The sequence below is a fragment of the Oryzias latipes genome, chromosome 4, assembly GCF_053564925.1.
Source record: "Oryzias latipes strain Hd-rR chromosome 4, Olatipes_Hd-rR_3.1".
Taxonomy (NCBI): Eukaryota; Metazoa; Chordata; class Actinopteri; order Beloniformes; family Adrianichthyidae; genus Oryzias; species Oryzias latipes.
In genome coordinates this window covers 8,217,501-8,244,720 of record NC_136240.1, presented here as the reverse complement: position 1 = coordinate 8,244,720, position 27,220 = coordinate 8,217,501, and the positions used below count along the sequence as shown (strand labels likewise).

The 27,220-nt window shown below is 41.0% G+C and overlaps 1 protein-coding gene across 1 annotated transcript in view; it reads right to left on the bottom strand.

Annotated features, from left to right (window-relative positions):
- Nucleotides 1–20,825, bottom strand: part of rab3b (RAB3B, member RAS oncogene family) — a 34,343-nt gene extending 13,518 nt beyond the window's left edge. The window contains exons 1-2 of the mRNA XM_004067658.5: nucleotides 20,597–20,825; nucleotides 13,660–13,884 (exon numbers count right to left, since the gene is read on the bottom strand). Coding sequence (XP_004067706.1) covers nucleotides 13,660–13,884 — 225 coding nt within the window. The 5' untranslated portion in view covers nucleotides 20,597–20,825. The remainder of the gene's footprint in view (nucleotides 1–13,659; nucleotides 13,885–20,596) is intronic.
- Nucleotides 20,826–27,220: the final 6,395 nt, after the last annotated feature.

The window sequence follows — 27,220 nt, the reverse complement described above, 5'->3', positions numbered from 1 at the left end:
AGGACCCACCCCCCAGGGACACGAACACCCCCGGCTCAGGTGTAATATGAACCCCCCCACCGTGCGGAGAGAGCACCGCCGGGCCCAGGGAGCCGGCACCCAAGGGACACGGCCGCCATCGCCAAGGGGCCCGCACCCCCCACCAGGGAAGGGGTAGGGGACAGATGGACCCAGGTCCCACCTTCCTTGTAAAATGTGTGTGCGTGTATGGGTGTTTGAGAGGGTGTTTGTGGGCATGTGTGTGTGTTTATGTTTGAATGTATATATTGAAGGGGGAGGGGTGTGTGTACTAAGGGGGGTGCAGTTAAAATTGGCGAGTAGGGCACTAAGGGGACATCTCCTGATTACTCACAGTGATGTCCCCTCACCCTCCACACCAAGGGGCCCTAAATGTCTAAGGTGCGGTTAAAATTGGCGGGTAGGGTGCCAGGAGGACATCTGCTGCTTGCTTGCAGTGATGTCCAAGCACCCCCCCTACCAAGGACCCTACATGTCTAAGGTGCAAATAAAACCGAAAGAGGGGGGGCCCACTCCATACGGCAACCATAGGAGGGGGGCCACTCCCAAGTATCCCCCCCCCAAGGCGCATCGCAGGCTAGACCCCCCACCCCCTCACCCTAATATGAGGTTATATAAGGAAGGGGGTAAGTTGGGGACAGCTGGTAGACTTTTCCCCCGGTGGTCAAACAGCCGTCCCCCAGCCCACCCCCAGCAAAGGGGCCAGGGCCACCCAGCCCAGGGGCCCACCCCCGGAGGCGCCGACACCCCAGGCCCGGCACCACCCACCCCACACAGAGAGAGAGGAGCCAGAAAGCGTCGCCCCCCCCCGGAGCAAGCCCAGGCCCCCACCCCCAGACGCCGGCCCTAGAAGAGCTCTGGTCAGGCCTCGACGGGACCGAGGAGGCCAACCGGCCGAGGCAACCACCGATTGCCTCAGCGGAGACCCCGACCCGCTAGCCCCCCCGACCCGTACTAATAATGGGCCCCCCCTCCCCCCCAGAACGCCCCCCCACAGGACAGGGCCGACAAGCCCCCCACCCCACCCCACCCCAGACCCCGCAGCCGAAGCGGGTGACACCCAGAGCGACCGGGGGCCCCGAGAGGGTTGTCCCGTCCCGTCCCAGAGCCAGGGAAGGGCCAATCCCAGCCCCAGGTGCAGATGGGCAGCCCATCCGGCGCCGCTGGGCCCCCCCCACCCGAGCAGGGCCCCCCGCCAACCCCCCCCAGCACAGGCAAAGGGACCACCCCCCCAAGCCAAGCCAGACCACCACCCCACCCCCCCACCACGCACCCCCACACCCAAGCCCAGAGGACCACGCAGCGCCCCAGCCCGCCCCACCCAGGCACCGGACCCGACCCCCCGACCAACGGAGCCCCCCACCGCCCCCGCCAGGCACCGGAAGCCCCGACCCCCACCCCAAACCACGGCAGAAGGGCAAGGAGCAGCGACGACCAAGCCCCCCACTCCCTAAGTCATGGAGTCAACCACAGGAGACCAGAGAGACTGAATTCTTTCAAAGTTACTTGAGCTTTGGGCTGACATTTTTTCCAAGCTGATATGATCAAACAGCAGATTTCTGTGTTGACTTATGTTTATATTTTTCTTGTTTTTCCAATTTATTAAAATAGTTTTTTTGGCAATACAAAGAGTTATGAAAATGATAGATGCTAATCCTTCTTCTATATCGATGGCACTCATGTCACCAAGCACACAAAGTGACGGTGAGGCAGTGATTGAAACCTTAAGCCAGACTGATAAATCGGCACATACCTGCTGCCAGAGAGCCTGGACAGGAGTGCAGAACCACAGTGCGTGCATGTAGCTGTCGGGTAGATTATTATCACAGTGCTCGCAAATGTCTGAGTTACTGAGACCCATCTTGAACATCCTCTGTCCAGTGTAGTAAATTCTGTGAAGAGTTTTGAGATGGATTAGCTGCAGATTTGGACTTTTTGTCAGTTTAAAGGTGTTTAGACAAAGTTCTGACCAGAAGCTTTCATCTGTGCTGATGCTCAAATCTGCATCCCATTTTTTTGTTGGAAGGGCAATATTGTTATCTAAATTACATAAAAGTTTGTATATTTTGGAGAGAGTTCTATTCATTGAAAAATTAATCAGAGTGGTAACTACATCTGGTAGCTTTAAATCGTCGTCTTTAATTTTATACTTTTTAGTAATACTTGATTTAAGTTGCTGATATTCCAAGAAGTTATTTATTCCATGTTTGTCTTGAAGTTCCTGGGGGGTTATGAATCTTCTATCAATAATTACGTGCTCTAGTTGTTTTATGCCCCCTGCTTGCCAAGCTGGGAAGTGAATCATTTTTTTGTTAATAAGGATGTCCGGGTTGTTCCAGATGGGTGTCATTTTGCACGGTTGAATTGATGATTTTGATATTTTGAGAAATTCCCACCAGGCTGTTAAGGTGGCATTTATATTAATGCTTTTGAAACAATCCTGTTTTTTAACTGTTTGGCTAATAAATGGTAGCTGTGACAGGTTGATCTTTCCACATAACGCCTGTTCCAAGTCTAACCATGAGTTGGTTTCTGGATTATTTTTTAACCATTTTAAGATGTATTGTAATCTATTTGCAAGAAAGTATTTGTGGAAGTTAGGTAATTCTAATCCTCCACAGTTTTTTGCAGATTTTAAAGTTTTTAGACTAATTCTTGCAGGTTTGTTGTTCCATAGAAAGCTTGATATGGATGAGTCTAATGTTTTGAACCATTTTAATGGCGGTTGTGTGGGAATCATTGAGAAGAGATAATTAACCTTGGGTAAGATTTTCATTTTAACCGTGGCTACCTTGCCCATAAGGGACAAAGGCAGGTTGGTCCAGCGTGTTAGATCGTCCTGTATGCTTTTCAGTAATGGGGTGTGGTTTAGCTGCACCAGTTCTGATAGTTTGGGGGAAAAGTAGATACCCAGATATTTGATATTTCCTGTTTTAACTGGAATTGTGAGTCTTTGTTCCATATTCCTGTTGAGTGGTAATAAAACAGACTTATTCCAATTAATGGAATAGTCTGATATGGAGGAGAATTCATTTATGATCATTGCTGTTTCATTTACAGAATGTAAATTCCTTAAAAACAGTAATATGTCATCCGCATAAAGACTAATTTTATGATGGCTGTGTTTGGTTTTTATTCCTATAATGCTCTCATTCTGTCTTATTGCTGCAGCTAAAGGCTCAATGAATATAGCAAAAAGAGAAGGAGAGAGTGGGCAGCCCTGTCTGGTTCCTCTTCCAAGAAAAAACCTGTTTGAGGTCTGTTTATTAGTTCTAACTGATGCATTGGGGTTGTGATATAATATTTTGATCCAATTGATGAATGCTTCTCCAAAACCAAACTTCTGGAGGGCAGCAATAAGGAACTTCCAATTAACTCTGTCAAAGGCTTTTTCAGCATCCAGCGATAGTACCGTCATTTCCTGGTTTTTAATGGTGGCAAAGTCTATTATATTAACTAGTCTACGGACATTATCATCCGAGTGTCTGCCTTTGATGAATCCAGTCTGGTCGAAGTGAATTATGTGAGGAGTGATTTTTTCTATTCTCTGTGCTAGTGCTTTGCAGATAATTTTTACATCTGCATTGATTAGAGAAATAGGGCGATAGCTTGAAGGACTAGTGGGATCTTTGTCTGGTTTTAGAAGAAGAATTATGTTGGCTGAGTTCATGTTAGGTGGCATTGATTGGCTCTCATTAATAGATGTGACAGTTTTATAAAATGTTGGTGCCAGTTGTTCCCAGAATTCTTTATAAAACTCAGCAGGAAAGCCGTCAGGCCCTGGTGCTTTACCATTGGGCATAAGTAACAGAGCTTCATGAAGTTCAGACGGCGAGAGCGGAGAATCTAAGTTTGTGATTTGATCCTCATTTAGCCTGGGTAGGTTTACATTATTAAGAAATGAGTCAATACTTTGCTCTGACGGATTGATCTGCGGTGTGTACAGGTTTTTATAAAAGTTTTCAAATGCGTTATTAATTTTGACCGGGTCATGGGTGACATTTCCTGTTTGGTCCATAATAGAGGTGATTGATGATTTTTCTCTGTTAATTTTAAGCTGATTAGCCAGAAATTTGCCAGATTTATTAGAGTTTTTAAATCTTTCAAGTCGTAGCCTTTGTATTTGAAATTGTGTTTGTTTATTAATGATGTCATTTAACTGCAGCTTTAAATTTTTCAGATCTCTCAGAATGTGTTCCTGTGCAGAAGCAGCATAAGCAGTCTCCAGGGTTTTGATTTTATTTTCTAATTCTAATAAATCTGCTTTCTCTTTGCGTTTTTTGTGCGTTGAATAAGAAATGATTTTCCCTCTCATGACTGCCTTTGCTGTTTCCCAAAGAACGCACGGTGGGATGTCTGGAGTATTGTTGAAGTCTAAGAAGGTTGCCCACTCTTTTTTAAAGAATTCAAGAAATTCCTGGTCCTTTAACAGAGACGTATTAAACCTCCAGGTTGTACCAGAGGGTGTGGATTTTTCCCTAGAAATGTTTACAGAGACTGGTGCATGATCACTGATAATAATTGGATGGATATTGGAGCTTTGAATATTTTTTAAAAGAGAGTTACTGATTAATAAATAGTCTAAACGGGAGTGTGAATAGTGAACTGGAGAAAAAAAGGTGAACCCTTTAGTGTTTGGGTGACATGAGCGCCACGCGTCGCAGAGACCCAGATCATTCATGTACTGCTTTAGAATACTTGCAGATCGCCATGTACGCTGATTTGCTGCTGTGCTGAGTCTGTCAAGTTCAGGGTCCAAAACAAGGTTGAAGTCTCCTCCTATAATGATTGTGGAGTCAGAGTGAACTGAGAGTGAGGTGAAGAATCTGTGAAAGAAGGAAGAGTCGTCAACATTAGGACCATAAATACTCACTATACAAAAGTCCTTATTCTGAATGGATATATTAATGATTACAAATCTGCCTTCTGGGTCAGTAACTGTATCCTTATGAGTAAATGTAACATTTTTATTAATCAAAACTGCAACTCCTCTTTGTTTGGAGTTGAAACTGGCAGAGTATATAACTGGAAATTGTAAGCAGCACATAAGGTGATTCAAAGAATTTGATAAATGGGTCTCCTGCAGTAGAGCTATATCTGCTTTTAGACCATCCAGGTGATTTAACACTTTCAGTCTCTTTGGCTCAGAGCCAAGTCCACGCACATTCCAGCTAACGATGTTAAGACTGTTCATAGCTGCTCTGACTGAAAAGGTGTAAAGCTAAGTAGTGCTTGTGTACCAGTCCGTGTGCGCGTGCCCGCATTGAGAAGCGCTGTGCGCGTGAACGTGTTCTGGCTATGTGAGCTGCGTGTCGCGTGCGTCCTATGAGAGCCTGTGTGAGGTGATTGCAGTATGTCGGCGTGTGTGTGCGGGATCGCATGTGCACGCCCCTGTGTGCGCTTGTGTGTGCGCGCGCCCGTTCCGTGCATAAATAAATACTTACCGAGGATGAGTTGCTTCCAGGTGATTTACATATAATGAGGGGGGAGAGGGGGGGGGGGGAGTAAAGGAAAGAAAAAAAGAGATAGAAGGGAAAACGAAAACAACAACAAAACAACAATAGAAACATCAGTGGGACTGAGGTGACGAAGAAAAAAAAAAGACTGTTTTCCTGCGATCGAGGTGTGGATTATTGATGATCCGGTTTTCCATTCATTGAAGTAAGTTTAGCGGGTTTCTTCTGGGCAGCGCAGATGTTCTCAGCGCGGATCTGAAAGCCTTCAGCACAGCCAGGGGGTGATCTCCGGGTCCCGGAACAGCCGGCCGTCCACGTAAAGTTTGTCAACGGCCACAATCGCTCTCGAACCAGCAGCAAGATGCTTCCTCCTCAGCGGGAACAGGATCTTCCTTCTACGGAGGATTTCTGCCGGGAACTGGTCATTAACGCTGTAATGCTTGCCTCTCAGTTCCCGTCCGCGGCCCTTCACCAACTCCTTCTGTTTGAAATGTTCGAATTTAGCCACAATAGGACGCGGGCGCTGGTGGTCGGACCTTCTTCCTCCGAGGCGGTGAACCCTGTGGAAAGAGATCTTCTGCACCTCCTCCTTGGGGAGCTTCAGGTGGACCTGTAAAAAGGATCTGACGGTGGCCTCGGGGTCTTCTCCTGCCTCCTCTGGAACCCCCGCGACCACTAGATTGTCCCTCATGCTCCTCGACTGAAGATCCAGGAGGGTTTCCTTTATGGATCGGTTCTCCTCGGAGAGACGGGCGGTGTCATTGCCCAGGGTCTTCACGGTCTCTCTGAGGGCCTGGTTCTCCGCTGCGAGCTCCCGCACCTGCTGCTGGCTGAATTCCAGAGACTCCCGCAGACCTTGAAATTCTCTATGGAGGATCTCCAGCAAATTGAGGCGGCCATCAAAGCTGGAGAGCTTTTTGTCAATCGAATCCAGGATATCGCTCATTCCGCTGCCCGGAGAGGACACAGCCCCGGGAGAGTCCTCAGGCCGTTCACGCTTGGCGGAGGGGGGGGTGGTGGCGGTTCTGGGCTTCACCATGTTGCAGGTATTAAAACACTCGTCAATGAAATTCTCCAGGTCCTCCAGGCTGACAGAAGCTTAATACTCTTAACAGGTTGTGTTAGTTAGCAGGAAATATTTTAATATGGCGGAAAAATGAAACAAGATCGAAAATGTTTGTTCAAATGCTTACGCGCCGCCAAGTCGACTCACCACACTCGTCTCGCTGGGTCTCGCGATACTACAGCATCACCCGGAAACCCCCCCCAGACAAAGATCTCTAATTTGGGACACAATTGCACCCTCCACATAGGCTGTATTTTTATTTTGGAATTTTCATGTTTTGATGAAGAACAAATATAGGGAAGTCCTTTATGTTTTTTGCATTTCTGGAGCTACAACAACTGTGTCCACTTTCCTGGTCACCATAATGCAAGAGGCGGAGTCACAAAATCTATCTGACAAAAGTTTTTGTCAATCCTAAAAAAACGCTTATTATCTGAAGAAAGTGAAATGACAAAAACTTAGACTTAAATCTAGCAGACAAAGAACACAAAGACATAAATATTCTGACACTGATCAGTTTGCACAGTCTGATGTGACTTTTGCAAATTTCCTTCCTTTGCTTCTTTTCTGCTCTTTGATCCATAAAAAAAGATTGTCTGCATTCAAATTGAAGTGAACAGCCCCAGAGTTAATCAGGTAAGCTTTCACATCTGCCAAACCAATAGGACCATCAGAAGAAACCAGCTCTAAAACCAAGACTAACGAAGAAGGACGTTTATTTTCACTCAGAGGCCTGAAAACACACTGAGCTGGTTTCAGGTGAGCAGTAACTACACCTCCCACAATGCTTTGCTGCATGTCTGCAGGAGAAAAGCTGCAGCTCTTGTACACGTCATCCAGACTGTTTTTGTGTGTTTAGTCTATTTTTAACCTCTCGCTGTTTGATCAGTCAGCTCTGGTTAGCTTGCATGCATGCACACAGACCCACACCCACACACACCGGCACGCACACACACACCTATATCTCCAGAGAGGTGTGAACCTCTTCACCCTCCTTTTAATTGCCGCCCAAGACGATGCTCTGCCTGTGCTCATGTGTGTCATTGAGAGTGTAGAAAGCTGTTGCCATGGCAACAACATCACCACGGACAAAGCGAGCTGTTACCCAGCGTCATGCATCCCTCTGCTGTTACAGTGCTTTCCTGCTTTATGATTGTGCGTGGCAGAGCAACACAGCTGCATGTGCTGCATGCCGCGTTGCTGTGTCACATTATTTTTGTTTGGCCTGAAAAAACAAGTTTACATCCACATCTGAAACAACTCTTTTGAATTTTAGTAAATGAGGTGGATTTTGTACGTCTCTGCCGATGAGTTTCAGTGGATTTTGTCAGCAGGAGGGTTTTAAAAATATAAGAAGTGACAGACTGGCGACCTGTCCAGGGTGTATCCTGCCGTCACCCAAGAGTAGCTGGGACTCCAGCAAACCCCTCACCTCTTAAGGGTTCAGAAAAATGGGTGAAAACTCAGGCAAAATATTTGTTCTCATTCATAAATCCTGGTTTAAGTATTTATATCAAAAATGAAATATACCTTAAATGAGTGGGAAAACATTGTTATTTGAATGAAAACTATTTTTGCGTTGATTTGAGATTTTCTGAATCTTTCTTGAAGCCAAATAGCCACACGCCAACCACTGAACATGTTGGCTTTTTCATCAGTCAAATCTATATGAGAAAGTGGTGACGAGAAAGTCGGTGCTGACAAAAACCTGCAGGAAATCTCTGGAGTTTGCCCAAAGTCATGCGGGACAATCTGGAGTTATTTCACGGCAGGTCTCTAGTCTGATCGGAGAAAAACTGTGGCCAACACCCCCCCAAGTACCATCTGTAGCGACAAGCATGGGGGTGGCACCATCATGGAATGCCTCCCAGCAGCAGGTGGGAAAGATGGTGAAGATGAGGGGAGTGTGAATGCATAATAAAACCAAATCCTGAAGGACAGCCTCATTACTACTGTAGTATTGCCAACCGGTCGAACATTTAAGACAAGCAAGACAAAGACGCCAAGCATGGACCAAAAGAGTTGCAGAAATGGTTCGAGGAAAACAAGCTCAGGAGTCGGCAAAACCCAAGATCACTATTCAATCCAAAATTTATAGCAGAACTGTTCATTTGAAAGACCTCAGAAGACCTCAGCTGTCAGCTGAAGAATGGGAGACAGACGCACTGCTGTCTCACAGCCAAAATCCCTTTTTATCGACAACTAGATTATGGGAATAATTCTGCCTTTATTTACTAGTTCTACTGTGATGTCAGGTAAATGTGATTGTAAAAATCCATTTTCTCTGTGATCAGGATCAATACCTAAACCAGGAGATTAAAAATGTAGAAGAATTGGTCTACTTTTCATTTTTGCAAACAGCTGTTCTGAGCAGCACCTTTTTTTACTTTTCTACGTGAGTCATGTGACGTGCTGTGATCGGTAACATCGCAGAACACTGGAAGGCATTTCAGCTCCTTGGGTTCTGGGTGCCGCAGAGATTGTGCCTTTTTTTCCCATTATTGATAGTTATGGAAATCTAATCAATCCTAAATATTAACTAAACAGTCTTGAGTTTCTTCATGAAGGTCTAACCAAGGAGGGTAGATGTGCACAGAAACTTTTAATCATGGACTTTCCTGGGCAAAGGTGGTCTTCCTCACCTTCCTCAGCAGTCAACAGTTGGTTAATGATAGTAGGCTGGAAAAGCTTAGCTAGACACTACTATTTATATTATCTCAATAAGATCAAGTGCAGTAAAACTTGCTGATTTCATTTTTAAAACTGAATATGGAGGAAAAACCCGAGCTGAGGCAGTGATGTAGTGATCCTCACCAAAGCATTTAGAAATCCTGACAAAAGGGGTGGATGTGTGGAACATACCATTTGGGTTATACAGCACGTTGCCACAATACATTTCTGTGCAATGATCCTAGGAGTGTGCAATAATCATTGGAACAGTGCAATACTCCATAAGTGTTGTAATAAATCACACTGATACGTCTTTAACGTCCTGTCATAATCGCACTGTAAACCAGAGACCCAAATTTCATTTTATCCCTGTGGTGAAATGACAATAAAAGTATCCTGAATCCTAATCTCTGCTTTATAGTGGTGGCGTGCAGGCAGGTTTGTCACAAATCATAACTTTCTTCAACCGTTTTATATCCTTGTTAATAAGTGAGACATATTTATTGTCATTGATCTCCAGAAAAGCAACAAATATTTTACGGCCGTCAGTACCCTGCCGTACCTTGAGGGGGCGCTTGTGGAGCAAGATGAGCTCGTCATCTCTTAAGGTCCGACTCTAACTATATATTTATCCATTGTAAAATCGTTCCTAGTGGTAAGTAAGTAAGTAAGTTTTATTTATACAGCGCCTTTCACAGATTAAATCACAAAGCGCTGAACAATAAAAAAACATCCAATACAGTAAAAGCAGAATAACAATCAATTAAATATGATGTAAAGCAAAACTAAATTGAAGAAAAATAAACTTAGAGTAAAAATAACAATGAAACCAGTCGTCTAAAAGCTTTTATGAATAAAAGTGTCTTCAGTTGACTTTTAAAAGAATCAATGGTGTTGGCCACACGAAGGGACAGAGGGAAGGCATTCCAGAGTCTGGGGGCTTTTGCCTGGAGCGACCGGTCACCTCTGGTTTTATTTTTGGTCTTAAAAATCTTTAAAAGATTTTGATCCTAGGATCGGAGGGCACGGCCAGAAGCGTAGGGACAGAGCAAGTCTGATAAGTTTTGGGATCTGTCCATTTAAAGCTCTATGGGTTAAAACTAAAAAAATTAAAATCAATAAGCCCCTTAATTGAGAGCCAGTGCAAGGAGGATAAAATGGGGGTAATGTGTGCCCTTTTCTCTGATCCTGTTAAAAGCCTTGCAGCAGTGTTTTGAACTAACTGAAGACGGTTGAGAACAGATTTATTAAAACAAGTAAAAAGAGAATTACAATAATTTGAAAAAGAAGAAATAAAAGCATGGATAACCATCTCTTAGACTGATTTAGATAAAAAGGCCTGCAGTTTTGCTGTGTTGCGTAATTGATAAAAACAATTTCTAAATAAAAGGCTGGAATGACAGTCCAAAGACATTGACTGTTCAAACCAGACACCAAGATTTCTGATACAGGGCTGTACAGAGGAGCTCAAAGAACCAAGATGCTGGGAAATTATTGGGATTGTGTTTTTTGGGGCAACTAGTAGTGTGTCCGTCTTTTCTGGAATTAGCTGGAGATTGTTACTTGTGAGCCAAGATTTAACACAGGCAAGGCAATCTAGTAGTTCTGTAAGTTTGTGGAGTTTTGAGTCATTGAAGGAGCAGTACAGCTGAATATCATCAGCATAGAAATGGTATGACACAGTTTTAAAGTTATTTAAAAACCTTCCAAGTTGGTATATGTACATTAAAAACAACAGTGATCCTAAAACAGATCCCTGGGGCACACCATGTAGGAGTGTAGAGGTATCAGAAAGCATGCCATTTATATAAACAGAGAATGTTCTGTTAGTCAGGCAGGAGGTAAACCACTTTAAAACAAACCCAGCAACACCAAACTCATTTTCTAATCTGCCCAACAGTATTTTATGATTTTTTATAATGGGCTGCACAGTGGCGCAGTGGTTAGCACTCTTGCCTCACAGCAAGAAGGCCCCAGTTCAAGTCCTGGCTGGGGGACATGAAAAACAACATCAATGGGGAACCTTTCTGTGTGGACTTTGCATGTTCTCCCCGTGCATGTGTAGGTTCTCTCCAGCTTCCTCCCACCGTCCAAAAACATGCTTCATAGGTTAATTGGCAACTCTAAATTGTCTATAGGTGTGAGTGTGAGAATGAATGGGTGTGTGATTGTGGACATTCTACCCAGCGACAGACTTGCGACCTGTCCAAGGCGTCCCTTGCCTTCACGCACAAGTGGCCGGGATAGACTCCAGCAACCCAGTGACCCCGAAAGGGACAAAACGGAATAGAAAATGAATGAATTAGTATTTTATTATCTACAGTGTCAAATGCTGAGGATAAGTCTAAAAGAACCAAAACTGTATATTTTCCAGTCAGCAGCCATCTGTATATCATTTAAAAACTTTGAGTAAAGTGCTCTCCGTGGAATGCATCTTTCTAAAACCGGATTGGTACTTATCGAAGAGTTCATATTTGTACTGCCACTATCTTCTTCAAGACTTTTGAGAGTAAAGGTAATTTTGAAATTGGCCAATAATTGGAGGGTTGTGATGGATCCAGGTTGGGCTTTTTTTAAATTGGACTTATCGCTGTCTGTTTAAAGACGTTTGGGACAGTCCCAGTGGAAAGAGACAGATTAATCATTTTAACAAGAAATGGGGCAATTAGATCGATAACTTTAAAAAACATAGAGGATGGCAATATGTCTAGGGGACATGAGGATGGCTTCATCTTTTTTAATACCATCATGAATTTTTCTAATGAGAAAGCAGAAATGATAGTCCAGGATTAGTTTAAAGAGGCTAGAATTTTCATTTGATGATTTAGTTTGAGCTCATTCACCTTATTTACAAAATATTGTAAGAATCTGTTGCAATCGTCAGTTGTGTAAACAGGTACAGGTGGAGCTTAGGGTGAGACAATGTTCTGAATTGTATCAAAGACAACTTTTGGATTTCTCTTGTTCATATATACTAGATCAGAAAAATACTTAGATCTGGCGAGCTTAATCATATTATTTAGTGTCCCAGCTTTCCCAGAAGCTGTATCGTTTTTTAAGAAATATTTCCTGCAGCGCATCAGGAGTTCATCAGAAATTTGCCACTGACTTTTTGGCGGAACAGTTGGTGCAGAAGTAAATCCTCACTGATAACCCATCAGGCCTTTGTTTACACTATTTCCTGCTAGCTTACTTGCTTACCTGCTAGTCTACTTCAAAGTTTAATTTTGCTCAACTTGTACAATAGTGTGATGGGTTTTGCACATGCTCAGTACACTGACCCTGCACAGTGTCCTTGGCCACCCAGTGACTGCACAACCGCATGGCGTGAGATGAGATCATAACCGTCCATTTTCGTCTCAAGTTGGACATCTGTGTGGCGGACTAAGGAGTATACTTTTCTTCACGAAATTTACATTTATAAGAGCACTTCAAGGAGTTGAAAGGGAAGTTCATAATTTTATTTTATTTAAGACAGCAGCTTTCACTCTGTGTGGGCGCCACCCATTTCATGACAACATCCTAGAGTCGGCCTTGGCAGCGTGTCTGCGTTTCGTCCATGAAAACAAACAACATCCAAACTTTTGCACAAAATAATGTGCATATTGTGCATAGAAAAGGAAAGCATCTTAGCCGATTACCGCTAGCTCCACGGAGAAAGTGAGAGTGTAGGTGTTAGCCTGGGGGCGGGGCTGGCAGCACAGACTCTTCCTGGAAGGGGCTGTTCTCATCCATCTATGTCACAGTGTGAGGACCCGTTCGTTTTCGTGGGTTTTGGAAGGGCTGGTGCTCAGACAGCAGGGTTTTAGAGGAATACTCAAAGATACCTAAAAGGATTGAATACCGCTTTTTTGTGAGAAATTAACATCAAGTTAAAATAAATAAATAAAGTTGACTATTTATCCCACAATAGGGAAATTTGTTCTCCGCATTTGACCCATCCCCTGGGGGAGCGGTGAGCTGCAGACGAGCCACGCTCGGGTACTATTTGGTGGTTCAACCCCCCAATCCAATCCCCTAATGCTGAGTGTCAAGCAGGGAGGCATTGGATCCCATTTTTTAAAGTCTTTAGTATGACTCTGGGTATGACTGGGTTTGAACCCACAACCTTCCAGTTACAGGGCGGACACTCTAACCATAATAACATTATAAAACACTTCACGTAACTGAACTTGACAGATGTGGCTGATTAAGACTTTTTAAACTAAAAGTAAAAGGAAAGACTGTAACAATAGTTACACAGATTTCCATGGAAGAGAAGTTCCAAACACCAATAAAGTTTAGACAAAGATTCTGTTTGTTTTATGAAAACATTCAGATTACTTTAACAAAAACATGAATCTTTGAAAACAAAAGGAAACCCCTTTTTAGTTTTTACAATTGTAAGTCTGACTTCAGAGGAGCTGGTGCCTTACAAACCCCTCCCTCAACATATTTGGCTGGCCTTACCCAGATCTGCAACTTTATCCTCTTGTCGTTGCGGTAAACCGTCTTCACCTTGAAGTCGATGCCAACAGTGCTGACGAAGGAGTTGCTGAAAGAGTCGTCAGCATAGCGGAACAGGAAGGAGGTCTTCCCAACGCTGCTGTTGCCAATGATCAGCAGCTTGAACATGTAGTCGAAGTTCTGGTCAGAGCCATCCCGCTGGCCAAAACGCTGGTCTGCCTTCGCCATCTAAGGGACAGGTACAACAGATGAACACAGTCAGATCCATGCAAACACGAGTCTACTTAGCTCACTCACATCTTCAGACTGAAGCTGCATCCCACAGTATCACTGCTGGAACCAGAACAAGAGTGCCTCACAGTGCCGCACTCAGAGAGTGAACATCCACTCTAACATTTAAACATTTGAAACTCGAAACTCAATGTCACAGCAAACTGTGATCAATGCACTTCGTCATCTGTTGATACTCATCTTCCTCACACAGTCATGGCGTTCCACAGGGCTCTGTATTTGATCCGTGTTAATTCCCAACATGCTTCCAGGAAGTAACAATATTAAGTACGACACCACTGTTTTGCTGATAGTGCTTAGCTAAGCTAACAATATTATCATTTATTAAACCAAGAAATACAAGACTTACAGGTCTTCAAGCATGTCTTAAAGACTTCAAAATTGGGACGATTTCTAATTTTCCTTTACTAAGCATATATAAAACTGAGGTTGATGTTCTTTGACTAGAGAGCCTCCGACCTTCACTTGGTAAGAATATCATGCTGCTAGTGGTGGGCTGTTAGAGCCTTCAAGGCCTAAAAAATATCTGAATCGTGTGTTAATTATATTTTGTCCATGTATACTTATTAAATCATTCCAAATGGTCTATTCCATGTTATTGTGTTTATGACATTATCCTGCTTTCAGACAGACATATTTTCATATTGGAGGGTTTAACCAATCGCATTTCAGCTGTCCTTTGTTGCCAGGCAGGGTCAGAGCTGAAGAGGCCTTCACGATCAGTTCTGAAAGCCTTCTAATGCAAAATCAATGTTGGTCATTCATTTCCTTCAACCAATCAGATGTTGAGTTGGTGTCAGCAGGGCCTTCTAGCAGGCAACGTCACAGTCTTCAGACCTTTTGATTTGATAGAAGTTTCAGGAAGACAGGAAACATTTCCCACACGCAGTCCAGTTGGACACAGAGCTACAGAGAACTTTTGATCTGTTAAAAACAGAGCAAACTGCAATGTCAGCCATGGATGATTTTGCTGGAAAATCTCCCACTGATCTCCTTGACTTCCTTCATCAGAAAAATCTTAGTGAGATCGTGAAGCAGCCGTACAGATTTGTGTGTTTGGCGCTGATCCTCCCCGTGTCCACTGCGTCTGTTGAGTGGAGATTTTCAGCTCTAAAGCTATTCAAACCTACCCAGAAACACAGCAGGACAGACTCGGCTCTCAGCACTGGCCTTGATGGAATAGAAAAGGACTTCTTGACAGAACTGAAGCGCGCAATCTCCCTGTCCCATTGGGGGAAGGAGAAGAGGATGGATTTTGTCTTCAAATAATCTGAGTTTTTGATGAGTGAAATGATAAACATCATGTTAAATAATATTCCAAATGTATGTGGTTATTTTCAATGTTTTTTGCTGGCTGTGGTTGCATGACGAGATTTGTTTACTATTTAGTTTATTCCGTTTATTTAGAGGCATTTATTGTGGCTACAGGAATTTTCCATATGCAAGCAAAGCTCGTTTCTGCATCGTAAAATGGTTAATGAGGGGTTGAGTAATTCAGACAAACTACTGAAGGCCCAGGTGTGTGATGCACGCTCTGCCACTGCATTCTGCATGGCATCAATGTAGTCTCCAGTCCTTCTGCCAGAAATCTTGGAGATATATTTGACGAATACTTGACTATTAACTCTCTAACCAAACAAGTTTCTGTAAAGATCATCTGAAAAGATCATAATTCACCAATTTTAGTTTCTCTTTATTGGCTGACTGTTAAGAGTTTTACACTAAAGATGTTAAAGATTCAAAAATTCTCTGACAATTGTCAAATGTGACTTTTGCTATTTCTGTCTGATTTTATGAGCAACCAATGTTTTACAACAGGGAAACATATTATTTTGACTAATTTAAAACCACCATGCATTTCTTGTATGGGCTAAACAGAAGAAAAATTGGAATAGTAGATTTGCTATATGTTTATGTAGGTTTTTGTCAACATTTAACAATTTTCCCCCCAAATTGTAGACAGTAGAATTTCTTACCTATGAAAGGACGTTCCAAATGGCCAGACATTGAGCATTTTTGTGTGACGCTAACCTCTGTTCTCACTTTATTATTACCCCTCATAAAAACAAACAATGAAGAAAAATATTTTTTAGTAATAAGTTTATATAAAAAATAACAAATAAATGTACTTTTCTTGGGCCAGCAGAGAAGGCCTTGCAGGCCCTAACAGCATGGCACAGCCAGAGGCTTTCTTGGTGCAGTTGTGACAGGAACAAGACTCAGGTATGAGTTTTAAGTCATGAAGACAATAGAATACCATTAATTTCCCACGTGTGGGATCAATAAAGTATTTCTGATTCTGATAAAACAAAACAATTGTGACTCTCCATAAAATCAAGCGAGTAGTGGCCAGTACTCGTCCTCTACTCCTAACTCTATGGTTGGAAAAAAGTCCCTGCTTGAGTACTGGAGGCAGACACCATCTGCCTTCAAGACCTTAAACTTTCCTGTTTGATAAAGCTGATACTGAACTGGGCTGACCTCTAACCTCGCTTTAGTTACGCTGCTGTTGACAGACTCTGGGCCGTATTCACACCACTCTGTGCCCTGCGTAGTTATTCAAGGCCCTACTTCCTGTTAAAGGAGACGGTCCAAATGATTGTCATTAAGTGATTGTAGACGCCGAGGGTTTTGAGGCGGTGAAAACTTTGAAAATAGAAACATCGTCATGGAACAGAACAAAAACATTGTTTTTACAAAAAAATATAAAATTCAAATGTCACCGTCAGGGATAAGATACAGGAAATATCAGTGGATTGTAGTATTAGCAGAAACCCACTGACATTGAAATGCACTGATGCTGGATTAAACATGATTGTTTACTTAAAGACAAGGCTCTTTTTTTGGTTCTTTCCTCTTTTGTGCTGCACCACTTGAACTCTTTCTGTAACATTTTTGCCATCCATTTCTACCTTTTTCTTTTTATTTGTCTCTGTAACAAACCTATGTGTGAGAACTCCTACAAATATAAAGATTCTCAACTTTTTTTTTAACAGCCAGGCCTGGCTTTTTTACAAAGGAACAACAATTGGAATCGCAGAGACAGTTGTGTCTCCACAGCAGCCTGGCGTAGGTTGAAGAAGTTCCTAAAAAATTTCTATCAACCCCTCATGAATCAACATTGAAGCTGATGTTAGGGCACTTGAGAGACAAATTTCCTGAAACTTTCTTCCTAATTTTAGTTTCACAGGGAGTTTTCCTCTCCACTGTCGCCCTTTCCTTTTTGAGTATGGAGATTACACTAATAATCCATCCATGTAATCCATTGGTCACCTATATAGGCTGTAATTACAATACAATTAGGATAATCTGGATTTACTGGAATAAAATGGATTTAGAATACAGATACAGAGAAAACATTTCCTTTGGTGTGATATATGATGTTGCTGTGGTATGAGCTGCTTTCCAAATAAACTGGACTAGAAAGGTTAAGGTGGTTCCATCTTCCTGACACTGTTTCACCTGGACAGGCTCACAGAGGTCAGCTGTCACACCCTTCATGGAGCTCAGATCTTTCAGATTCCTCCTCGCCGTGGCGTTTTGAGGCTCACATGTGGATGTTGATTCATGTCTGCACAGATCTGATGATTCACGGTTAAATCGGAGGCCTGCCACTCCCACATTATGTGGAGATAAAAAGAATTGCAGCTGACAGACGAAAGGTTTCTGAATGACAGGCTGAGCTTGTTGTAACCATGGTAACTTGGCCGCCCTCCTGCCAAGCGACTCAGAGAAGGAGGAGTGGCAGCCTGGATGTCAGGAAAACAAGAGCTGCTCCATCTGATCCGCCTCCTGCGTTTGCCAGGTCATCGTTTGATTTAGAAGCTGATGTGTGTGCAAAAATACCAGATAGCATAAAAATATTAAGATCATTGTTCACCATGGAGACAAATGATAGTCTTGGTGTTGCCATGGTTACTCTTTGAGCTCTTGTCGATCAGCATGAGCTGAAGGAGCAGATCAGTAAAAGCCAGAGGAAAAACGTTATATTTCCTCATCATGCGGGTTTCTTTTTCAACTCTGAAGACGTCCAGGACAAAACCTCTAAACAGAGCAGACAGCTCATCTGTAACACTTCCTGAACCATTAAGGTACGCAAACACAACCAAAGACTGAACTGGACCGAACAGTCTGAGTTTGAAGCTCTGACCGGAACAGAAAAAGAAGGAAGATGAAATGCAGCTAGTCCTGTTTACCCAGCAGACAGTTGCAAACTTTTTCATAATTCATGCTTCTTCAGATTCACGCCTTGAAAAGTATCTTTTTTTCTCCTCCTTTGTTGGGTCCAAACTGGAGTTCAGTTGAGGTTTCACATCTACCAATTCAAGATGACTGACAGATACAAGAAGCTAGGTTCCAATCCTTATTTTTAAAAACAAGGAAAGCTGTAAATCACATAAATAGCCCCAAACATGATTGTTTTTTTTTAATAGGACTCAAAGTCTATTTGGAACTGAGAGCCAGGCCCCTGATGATGACTGCAGGAGATGCAGGTCTTCTGCTTCAGGTGGATTCCGTTTTTATTCCATTTAATCCAGCCTCAATCTGAACAGTCATGTGACCAAACACGCGCAGGCAGCAGCCAACAGGTGAGAGCAGGGGCGAATTTACCATTGGGAAAAGTTAGGTGATCACCTGGGGCCCCCCAACGCTTTTGGGGCCCAGAGCTGAACACTTAATGAAAGTGTCTAAAATAAATTTTACATCCATCATTATTAAACTCTTTCATAAATAGACACTCCAAATCACTGAACTGGCATAAGATTGATTATGTAAAAGTGTTTGGTCCTCCCCCATCCTTCTGCAGAAATGGTATATTCTAGTCAACAGCAAATCCAGTTAGCGAGCAGAGGCAGCTTTTTGACATAAGTTTACTCTCGCATTTCCATTTGTCTACGTTTATTTCTTTTTTTATATCTTTTTTCCCTTCTGTGAATTTCCTTATTAATTAAGATTTTGTTAAGGTTATAACAAGTTTATTCTGTATTCAGAACTGTTTCGTACAATATATTTGCATAAATGCTGCATTTTTGTGTTTTCTGTATTCTGCATTTGTTCAATAAAAAAAATAAAGAAGACAGCAGAGTTAGCTTTTCCAGACTGGGCGGTTTCCTGCTCAATAGGGCAGTTTTTACTCTGACTTTGTGGGCAAATAATGCTTTAGGTGGATGGACATAATTTGGGCAGGTTTAGGATCGGTTTGGGAGTTTTTAGTTCCTGGTTGAAATACATCTTAAGCAGGGTAGTGCAGTCTGGGGAGAGGCAGGTGACAGGCAGCGCTTGACCTGTCATCTTCATTTGTGTTCACACTTACCTGTTCCAAATGCAATTCACAAGTTTGATTCTAATTATTTTTTATTATTTTATCCTCAAAATCGTCTTTTTGTGTATTTCCTCTTTACTTTCAGCGCGATACTGCGAACTCTGCTGCACGAGAGATTACGCAATCCCAAGTGAAGTCGGAGTGATTGTCACTTTAGTTTACTTAACGTGTTCTAATAATGTAAAGCTTTTTTTTCACATTCTAGACATTTTTATTCCATATCCTCCTTTTCTACATGATAGTTCATGTATTTCACTTCAGATCTGGTGTGAAGCTGAACTGAAAACACAGAATAAAGCAGAAAAACAAGATTTATGTGATATCGATATAAACAATAAATCATTTGTTTTATGAACGCATATATATGTTTTTGGGAGGATTTTTTACTGTTTGTGTTGCTCAAAATTTCCTTTTAATACACATTTAGAAAAACAACAAAAGCTTTTTGGACTCATCTCAGGTGATGTTTGATTTAGTTCTTAATGTTTTATTTAATACTTGGAAATTTTATATTCACAATAACAGGTTTTTGAAAATGAAACCCCTTTGTATTATGTTTTAAAAGAACATCTGCTTTTTTTAAAAATCTCATCTAAATTAATGAAAAGTAAATATACAGGAACATTTTCCAATTTTGTCAAAGAAAAGACAGAAAGTCGTAATTTGTTCCCACTAAAAATGTTTTTCCAAGTAAAAATACCATCACCACCACTTTTTAACATCTAGATGTGATTTCAATTTTGAAATTCTTCTCAAGACATTTGGATTCTTGACATTAACATTGTCTAACAGTGGACCAGTAAGGAAGTTATTCGACGTTTTAACCTATAGGTAAGGAGTAAAAAAAAAAAAAAGGTTGAGAGAAAAAATGATTATAACCGCTGCAGACAGAAGCTGCATGATATTGTTCGCCTGGGGCCCCCACACTGCTAAGTCCGCCACTGGGTGAAAGCTCACCTGAGTGAAGGTTAGCGGTCCCTGAGGGCCCCTCCACAACAAACAAGCATTTCTACAGAGCCTCGTGGCATGGGGGGGTCCGAATAGCAACTGTGAGGGTATGTAGGGGGGGGGGTTCACAATGCCAACAGCGGATTAAGATGCAGCATGAAGCCTAGACTGCACGCGCTCACAGGCGCGCGCGCACCTGTGACAGAACACTGTGTTTTAAAAGCCGGAAAAGACGAGCCGCAGGTATCGGGGGACGCAGAGGAGCCGATCACGTGAGCAAGTGTTTGTGGCATTACAGTGCTCCCGAGCCTTGAACGCGCATAGGTGAGAGATGTCGACGGTTCTGGATCCAAATCAGTTCGCGCGCGTGTGTCTCACCTCTGCTGGGCGGGTCTGGCGCGCACGCTATCCCTCCGTGTTTGCCTGATGAAGGCAGCTCCTCTTCCTCGTGGATCGGGTCTGATCCGAATCTGAAAAGCTCCGATGTGCACACGATCAGCTGAGCTTGAGACGTTTGCGCGCGCAGCTGCTTCACGCGGACATGCTGTGATGCTGCGGAGCGTTTGGAACGGCGGCCCCCCGCCCCCCTTTTGCGCGCGCCTTTTCTGCAGCCCGTCAAACGGCGGCGCTGTGCACGCGCGCGTGCGATGACTCATATCTGGTCCAGAAGATGTAGAGATGCTGAGGACACTCGGGTTGAACAGAAGACATCCGGGGACCGAACCTTGGAGGGCCTGCAGATCCGGGTGGGTCACAACCAAAACCCAAAACAACTAAGAAAGTGGAGAATCATACTGCAGTGTTTTATTGCAGTGATTGACAGTTTGATTTCCCCCCACGCTCATATCACTGTCTTTTGACCTAAAGAAGTGAAACACTGTTGTTTGGATGATAACAGAAGCATGAAGGTGCAGAGAAAACCCAGACTGTGTCCAACATTTTCTGGTGGTAACAAAACAAAACAAAAATATTGGAATTACCCAGAAAAGGTGAGGTAACAGTTTACATCTTATGTGACTAAAATAAAGTCTACTTCCACATTTTATACAGTACAGACAAAAAGTTTGGACACACCTTCCCATTCATTTGAATGAGAAGGTGTGTCCAAACTTTTGGTCTGTACTGTATTACTAATATATGACAAAAAACGAATAAAATTGAGTACGGCTTGTCCAAATTTTGCAGGTAAATAATACATTCCAATAGTGCTAATGTTTTTTATTCAGCATGCTTAAAATGAATGTTAGTCTTTAATGTCCTGGGATAACAAGGTTATGGCGGTTTTACATTGTGGCTTTGTTCTGAGTGAACAACATGGACAAACGTAGCAGCTTCCCAAAAATGGGCCCTAAATTGTGAGATGAATACGTTTCATTTTCATTTTCATTTTCTATTAGCCTTCTCAGGATCACGTGACTTTTGAGGTTTTGGCTGCCGTGAACAAACACTGCTCGTTCATTTTTCGGTGGAACATCCCACAAAACAAGATATTTTGAGGACAAATCTTTATTTTTGACAACATTTCTAGCAAGAAATATACCATTTAGAGCATTCTCTGTTGTCGGCCATAAGCTGTGGAACGCTCTGCCATCGCATGTCAGAACAGCGCCCTCTGTGGAGTGTTTTAAGTCATGTCTTTGGTCCTGTGTGTGTCTTTGGTCCTGTGTGTGTGTCCTTATTCCTGTGTGTGTGTCTTTGGTCCTGTGTGTGTGTCTTTCGTCCTGTGTGTGTCCTTGGTCCTGTGTGTGTCTTTGGTCGTGAGTGTGTGTCTTTGGTCCTGTGTGTGTCCTTGGTCCTGTGTGTGTCTTTGGTCCTGTGTGTGTCCTTGGTCCTGTGTGTGTCTTTGGTCCTGTGTGTGTCCTTGGTCCTGTGTGTGTCTTTGGTCCTGTGTGTGGTCCTGTGTGTGTGTCTCTGGTCCTGTGTGTGTGTGTGTCTTTGTGAAACATATCAGAGGGATTTGATTATTTAATTGATTATTTTATTTGCTAGCTCCTGGGTTTTATTTCAGCGGTAACCTATCACGTGATTGAGAAGAGCACCTTGTTCTGCGTTAATAGTGACATAGACGGATGTAACAAAGAATTGGGCAATTTTTTCAAAATAAAACATCTTTTAGATTCAGAAATAAATAAAACGGAAGTCATGTAAGTTATTTTATTTTTTCTGTGCTGGTACTACCCCTCCCCTTCTCCTCCTCACACACGCATACCTCTTTCTCAAAGGCGGGGGCGCTGTTTGCAAGTTTCAGGCCGTTCCATACTGTGCCATATATTTCACGATAGCAAAACTAAAGTGCCACAATTACTAATAGCAAGCACTGAATTGCCACCCTCTACTATCCAGGCCAGTACCATCCCGAATCTTAGTTCACTATCCTCTTACTTAGTGGTGGCTACACTGGACATGTCCGAATCTGCTACCCGTGCCCCATGCAAAGCACAATCCCAGTTTGTTGAGAACAAACTCATATAAGTTAGTGGACAATCATATATGTCCTTCAATTTTCACACCAGCCAAATAGCATTAAGCTCACTTCTGCTCACAGCTCCCTCACTTATGGTGAGCGATTTAACACACCCGAGATTCCCCACTTCCCACAAGTCTTAAAAGCTGAAGGCGTTGCTAACCCCCAGATCGCCACAACATATTGATTTGGTACATGAGCAGTGCTATTTTTGGAGCATGCCCTGCGGGCGCCAAAAGGGGTGCTCGGGGGCGCATGGGCGACCGCGGGCAGAGGGTTGGTGACCCCTGCTGTACAGCACTTTGGAAACTGCCTGTTTGAGAAATGTGGAATATAAATAAAGTGGATTGGATTTATTTTCAGAGGGCATTCATAAAAATGCAGTTTGTAGTTTGCTTTTTTCGCTCTGTGTTTTTTTCGGGCTCTGAATCGTAAAAAATAAACGTTTATACGTACATTTGTCCACAGGGTGAAACATATTTATTTTACGACAACACCTAAGTATTCTTTTCTCGTTCATTTCTGTGGGTCACGTCAAAATGGTTTGAAAATGGAATTTGGTCATTAATTTATCTACTTAATGACCATGCTAGTCTTGATGATTTCACAGCTAAGTATGGTTTACTAACAAACAGAAAACTTCTGAAAAAACAATTAAGACTATTCCTTAAAATGTTGTAAACTCAGTTTCTGATCTGTTTCATAATGTCATTTACAGACATCCTACTGTCCCCAAGCTTCTGATTGATGGACAAAATATAGCAACTGCCAAACTCCCCAACGATTCATTTATTTATTTGTTCCTTTCATAAAAATTATTTATGCCCAAATGTTTACATGTTTGTTTTACCTATTAAAAACATTTTCATGATTGGAAGGGAGCAGAATTGAAGAATACAATTCTTATAATTGTCTGCTCCCTTTTAAACATTGCATCCTATTTACATTTCTCACACCATCACCTGTGCTCAGATTTCACCACATACAGTTCAAATAAACAGTAAATACATTCCATTCATTTAGTACATGCAATCCAAAAATTCCATTCAACAGTCAAGTTTGTACAAACTAATTTGTTTAGCTTTAGACATCCGTTTAAATTGAATAATATTTTGACAACTTTTTAACTGATTCTCCTGGGAATTCCACATTTTTACCCCTGCTATAGACAAACACTTTTGCTTTAGTGTTGTTCGAGCAATCTGTTGTTTGAAATCAAATTTTCTCCAATGATTTTCATCTCCTGTGGTGAAAATAAAAAGCTTTTGTAAGTCTTCAGGTAAATCTCTGTTTCTGGCTTTAAACATAACTAATAAGGTCTGCAATTCAATTACATTTTTAAGTTTTAATAAACCTGACTTAATGAAAAGTTTATTTGTATGATCTCTAAATTTAGCTTCATGAATAATTTGAATAGTTCTCTTCTGTAATAGAATTAAGGGCCTTATATTAGTTTCATATGTATTTCCCCACATTTGAATCAAATATGTAAAATAAGGTAAAACCAAAGAGCAATATAACATATGCATAATATCACATGGTAAAATATATTTGGATTTGTTCAGAACAAAAAGGCTCTTGGCTACTTTATTTTTACATAAAATATATGAGATTTCCATGTTAATTTGTCATCCAACATAATCCCAAAAAAATTAAATTCAGACACCTGTTCTATTTTTATGTTGTCAATGGACAAAGTCACTTCTGTTCTGTTTTTATTACCAAACACCAAAAACTTTGTTTTTGTTACATTCAAAGACAGTTTATTGTAGTCAAACCACATTTTGAGTTTTATCATTTCCATTTAAATACTTTTAGCTAAGGTTTTCAGATTATCCCCAGAAGACAAAAAGTTAGTATCATCAACAAATAAAACAAACTGTAACAACTTAGAAATATCAAAATATCATTTATATATAAAATAAAAAGTTTAGGTCCTATAATTGAGCCTTTTGGAACTCCACAAATGATATTCATGAGATCAGACTTATTACCTCCAAACTGCACATATTGTTGTCTGTTTTGTAAATAACTGGTGATCCAGTTCAGGGCGATTCCTCAAACCCCATATGAATATAATTTAGAAATCAAGATAGAATGATCTATGGTGTCAAAAGCCTTCTTCAAGTCAATGAAAACTCCTATTGTGTATTTCTTTTTGTCCATTGCTGTTGAAATTTCTTCAACTATTTTCATTATAGCCAAATCTGTAGACCTATTAGAACGAAACCCAAACTGATTCTCACTTAACAATTTATTTTTTTCAATAAAGCTGTCTAGTTTGTTAACAAACAACTTTTATAAAACTTTTGAAAATTGAGAAAGTAATGATACTGGTCTGTAATTATTAAAAGTACGTCTGTCTCCATTTTTGAAAAAAGGAATAACTTTAGCTATTTTCATCCTCTCAGAAAAAATTCCCAATTTAAGTGAAACATTAAAGATATGATGTAGTGGTTTTACAACACAATCTATGGTCATTTTTATTAATTTCATGTCAATCCCGTCACTCTCCTTTGAGGTCTTGTTTATCAGTTTGTATACTGTAGTCAAAATGTCATTTTCAGTCACATCAGATAAATACATAGAATGGGAAATCCAATTTTTATTTTCAATAATATCTTTTGATTGTATATTGCATGTGATATTTTCTGCTAAATTGGGTCCTATATTTGCAAAAAATGAATTGAATTCATTTGCCATGTCCTCTTGCTTTTTGATGACCACATTGTCTTTAAGGAAGAAGTGAGGTAGTTCTATTGATCCTGACTTATTTCCTATGACCTTATTCAGAATATTCCACGTAGCCTTTATGTTATGTTTATTTTCATACAGAATCCTATGATAATATTTCTTCTCAGCTTGTCTCAATACATTTGTTAACTTGTTTTTGTAAACCTTATAACGTTTTTCAGCTGCTGCTGTTCTTAATTTTAAAAAGTCCTTATAGAGTTTGATTTTCTTTTTACAAGCATTCTGTAGGCCCTTTGTTATCCAGGGTTTTCTGTTATTTTTAGATTTAGGTCTACTTAGAACTTCTGGACAGTGTCTATTGTAAAGATCTAAATAAAGTTTTAGAAAAGCCTCATATGCACCATTTACATCATCCGTATAAATTTCATTCCAGTCTTGATTTATGAGATCGTTTCTGAAAGCGTTCACAGTTTCATCATTTTGTATATTTGGTGGATTTCTGCTGACTTTTTTGGCAACCTGAAGTCAAATATAGCAAATACAGGCAAGTGATCGCTTATGTCATTAATTACTAACCCACAATTTCTTTGACTTTCCAAAATGTTGGTGAAAATATTGTCTATTAAAGTTGCACTAGTTGTTGTTATTCTGCTAGGCTTTGTAATCAAAGGATACAGTCCTTTACTATATAATGAATCGAAAAAATCAGATGTTTGTAAATGTGAATCAAGCTTTATGAGATCTATAAGATCTCAGACTCGTTGAAGTCTCCACAAATTATTAATTGTTTATGTTGGTTTAGATTACTTAACATATCTTCTAAATTCTCCTTAAAAGTTTCAATTTTTGATCCTGGTTTCCTATATACACATCCAACAGTCATATTTTTGTTTTTTTGTAACTCTATTTCCACAGCAACACTTTCCATTAAATCATCAATAGTAGATGTCATGCATTTTACCGGTTTCCATTTTAAACCGTTGTCAATATAAAGGGCAACTCCCCCTCCAATCCTATTTGTTCTGCTATTGAAATACAAATCATAACCTTCAACTTTCAAATTATTTTCCTTCCCTTTAATTATCCATGTCTCTGACAGAGCAATTACTTTAAATTTTCCTTTAAATGTGTCCAAAAAAGATTTAATTTTATTAAAATTTCTTGGTAGACTTCTACAATTGAAATGAAAAACATAAAATGTTCCCTCAGTTTTAACTTTACTGAGTTGTTCATCGCAGTAATATCTGCAGGTATCCTTGAACTTATCAAACAAATGACGATCAAATCAGAGAATATTTTAATGAAACGTCCTTTCCCTACATCTCAAATCCAAATTATGATATAACCCAATATTTTAATAATTCAGAAAAGAAACAAATACACACTTAATATTTAAAACTTCCCATTCCTCCTAAAGCCAAGGAAGTCCACTTTAAAACCTTTTCAGGTATTTACCCCTCCAAGGAATTACGGTACTTAGAAAACGGTTTGGAATTCCTGAAAATTGTTGTTCTATTTGTCATGTGGATGTTGAAACAACTGAGCATCTTTTCTTTGAATGTTTTTATTCTGTCTTTTGGAACAATTTACATTATTGGCTTTTCCCCAAGATTCCACGTTAAGCAGACTTTTCTATTAAGGACATCACTTTGGGTTTATTTTAGAAAACAAAAACACAGAACTTATTTTAAATGTTGTAATTATTTTGGGTAAATTTTATATACATAAATGTTGATTCCTTAAAATCAAACCATATTTTTTTACATTTCATAAAGAACACTTTTTTCCCATCTGTAAACGTCACGGAAAACTAACTTGCTGTGAAACTTCAACGCAGCTTTTTG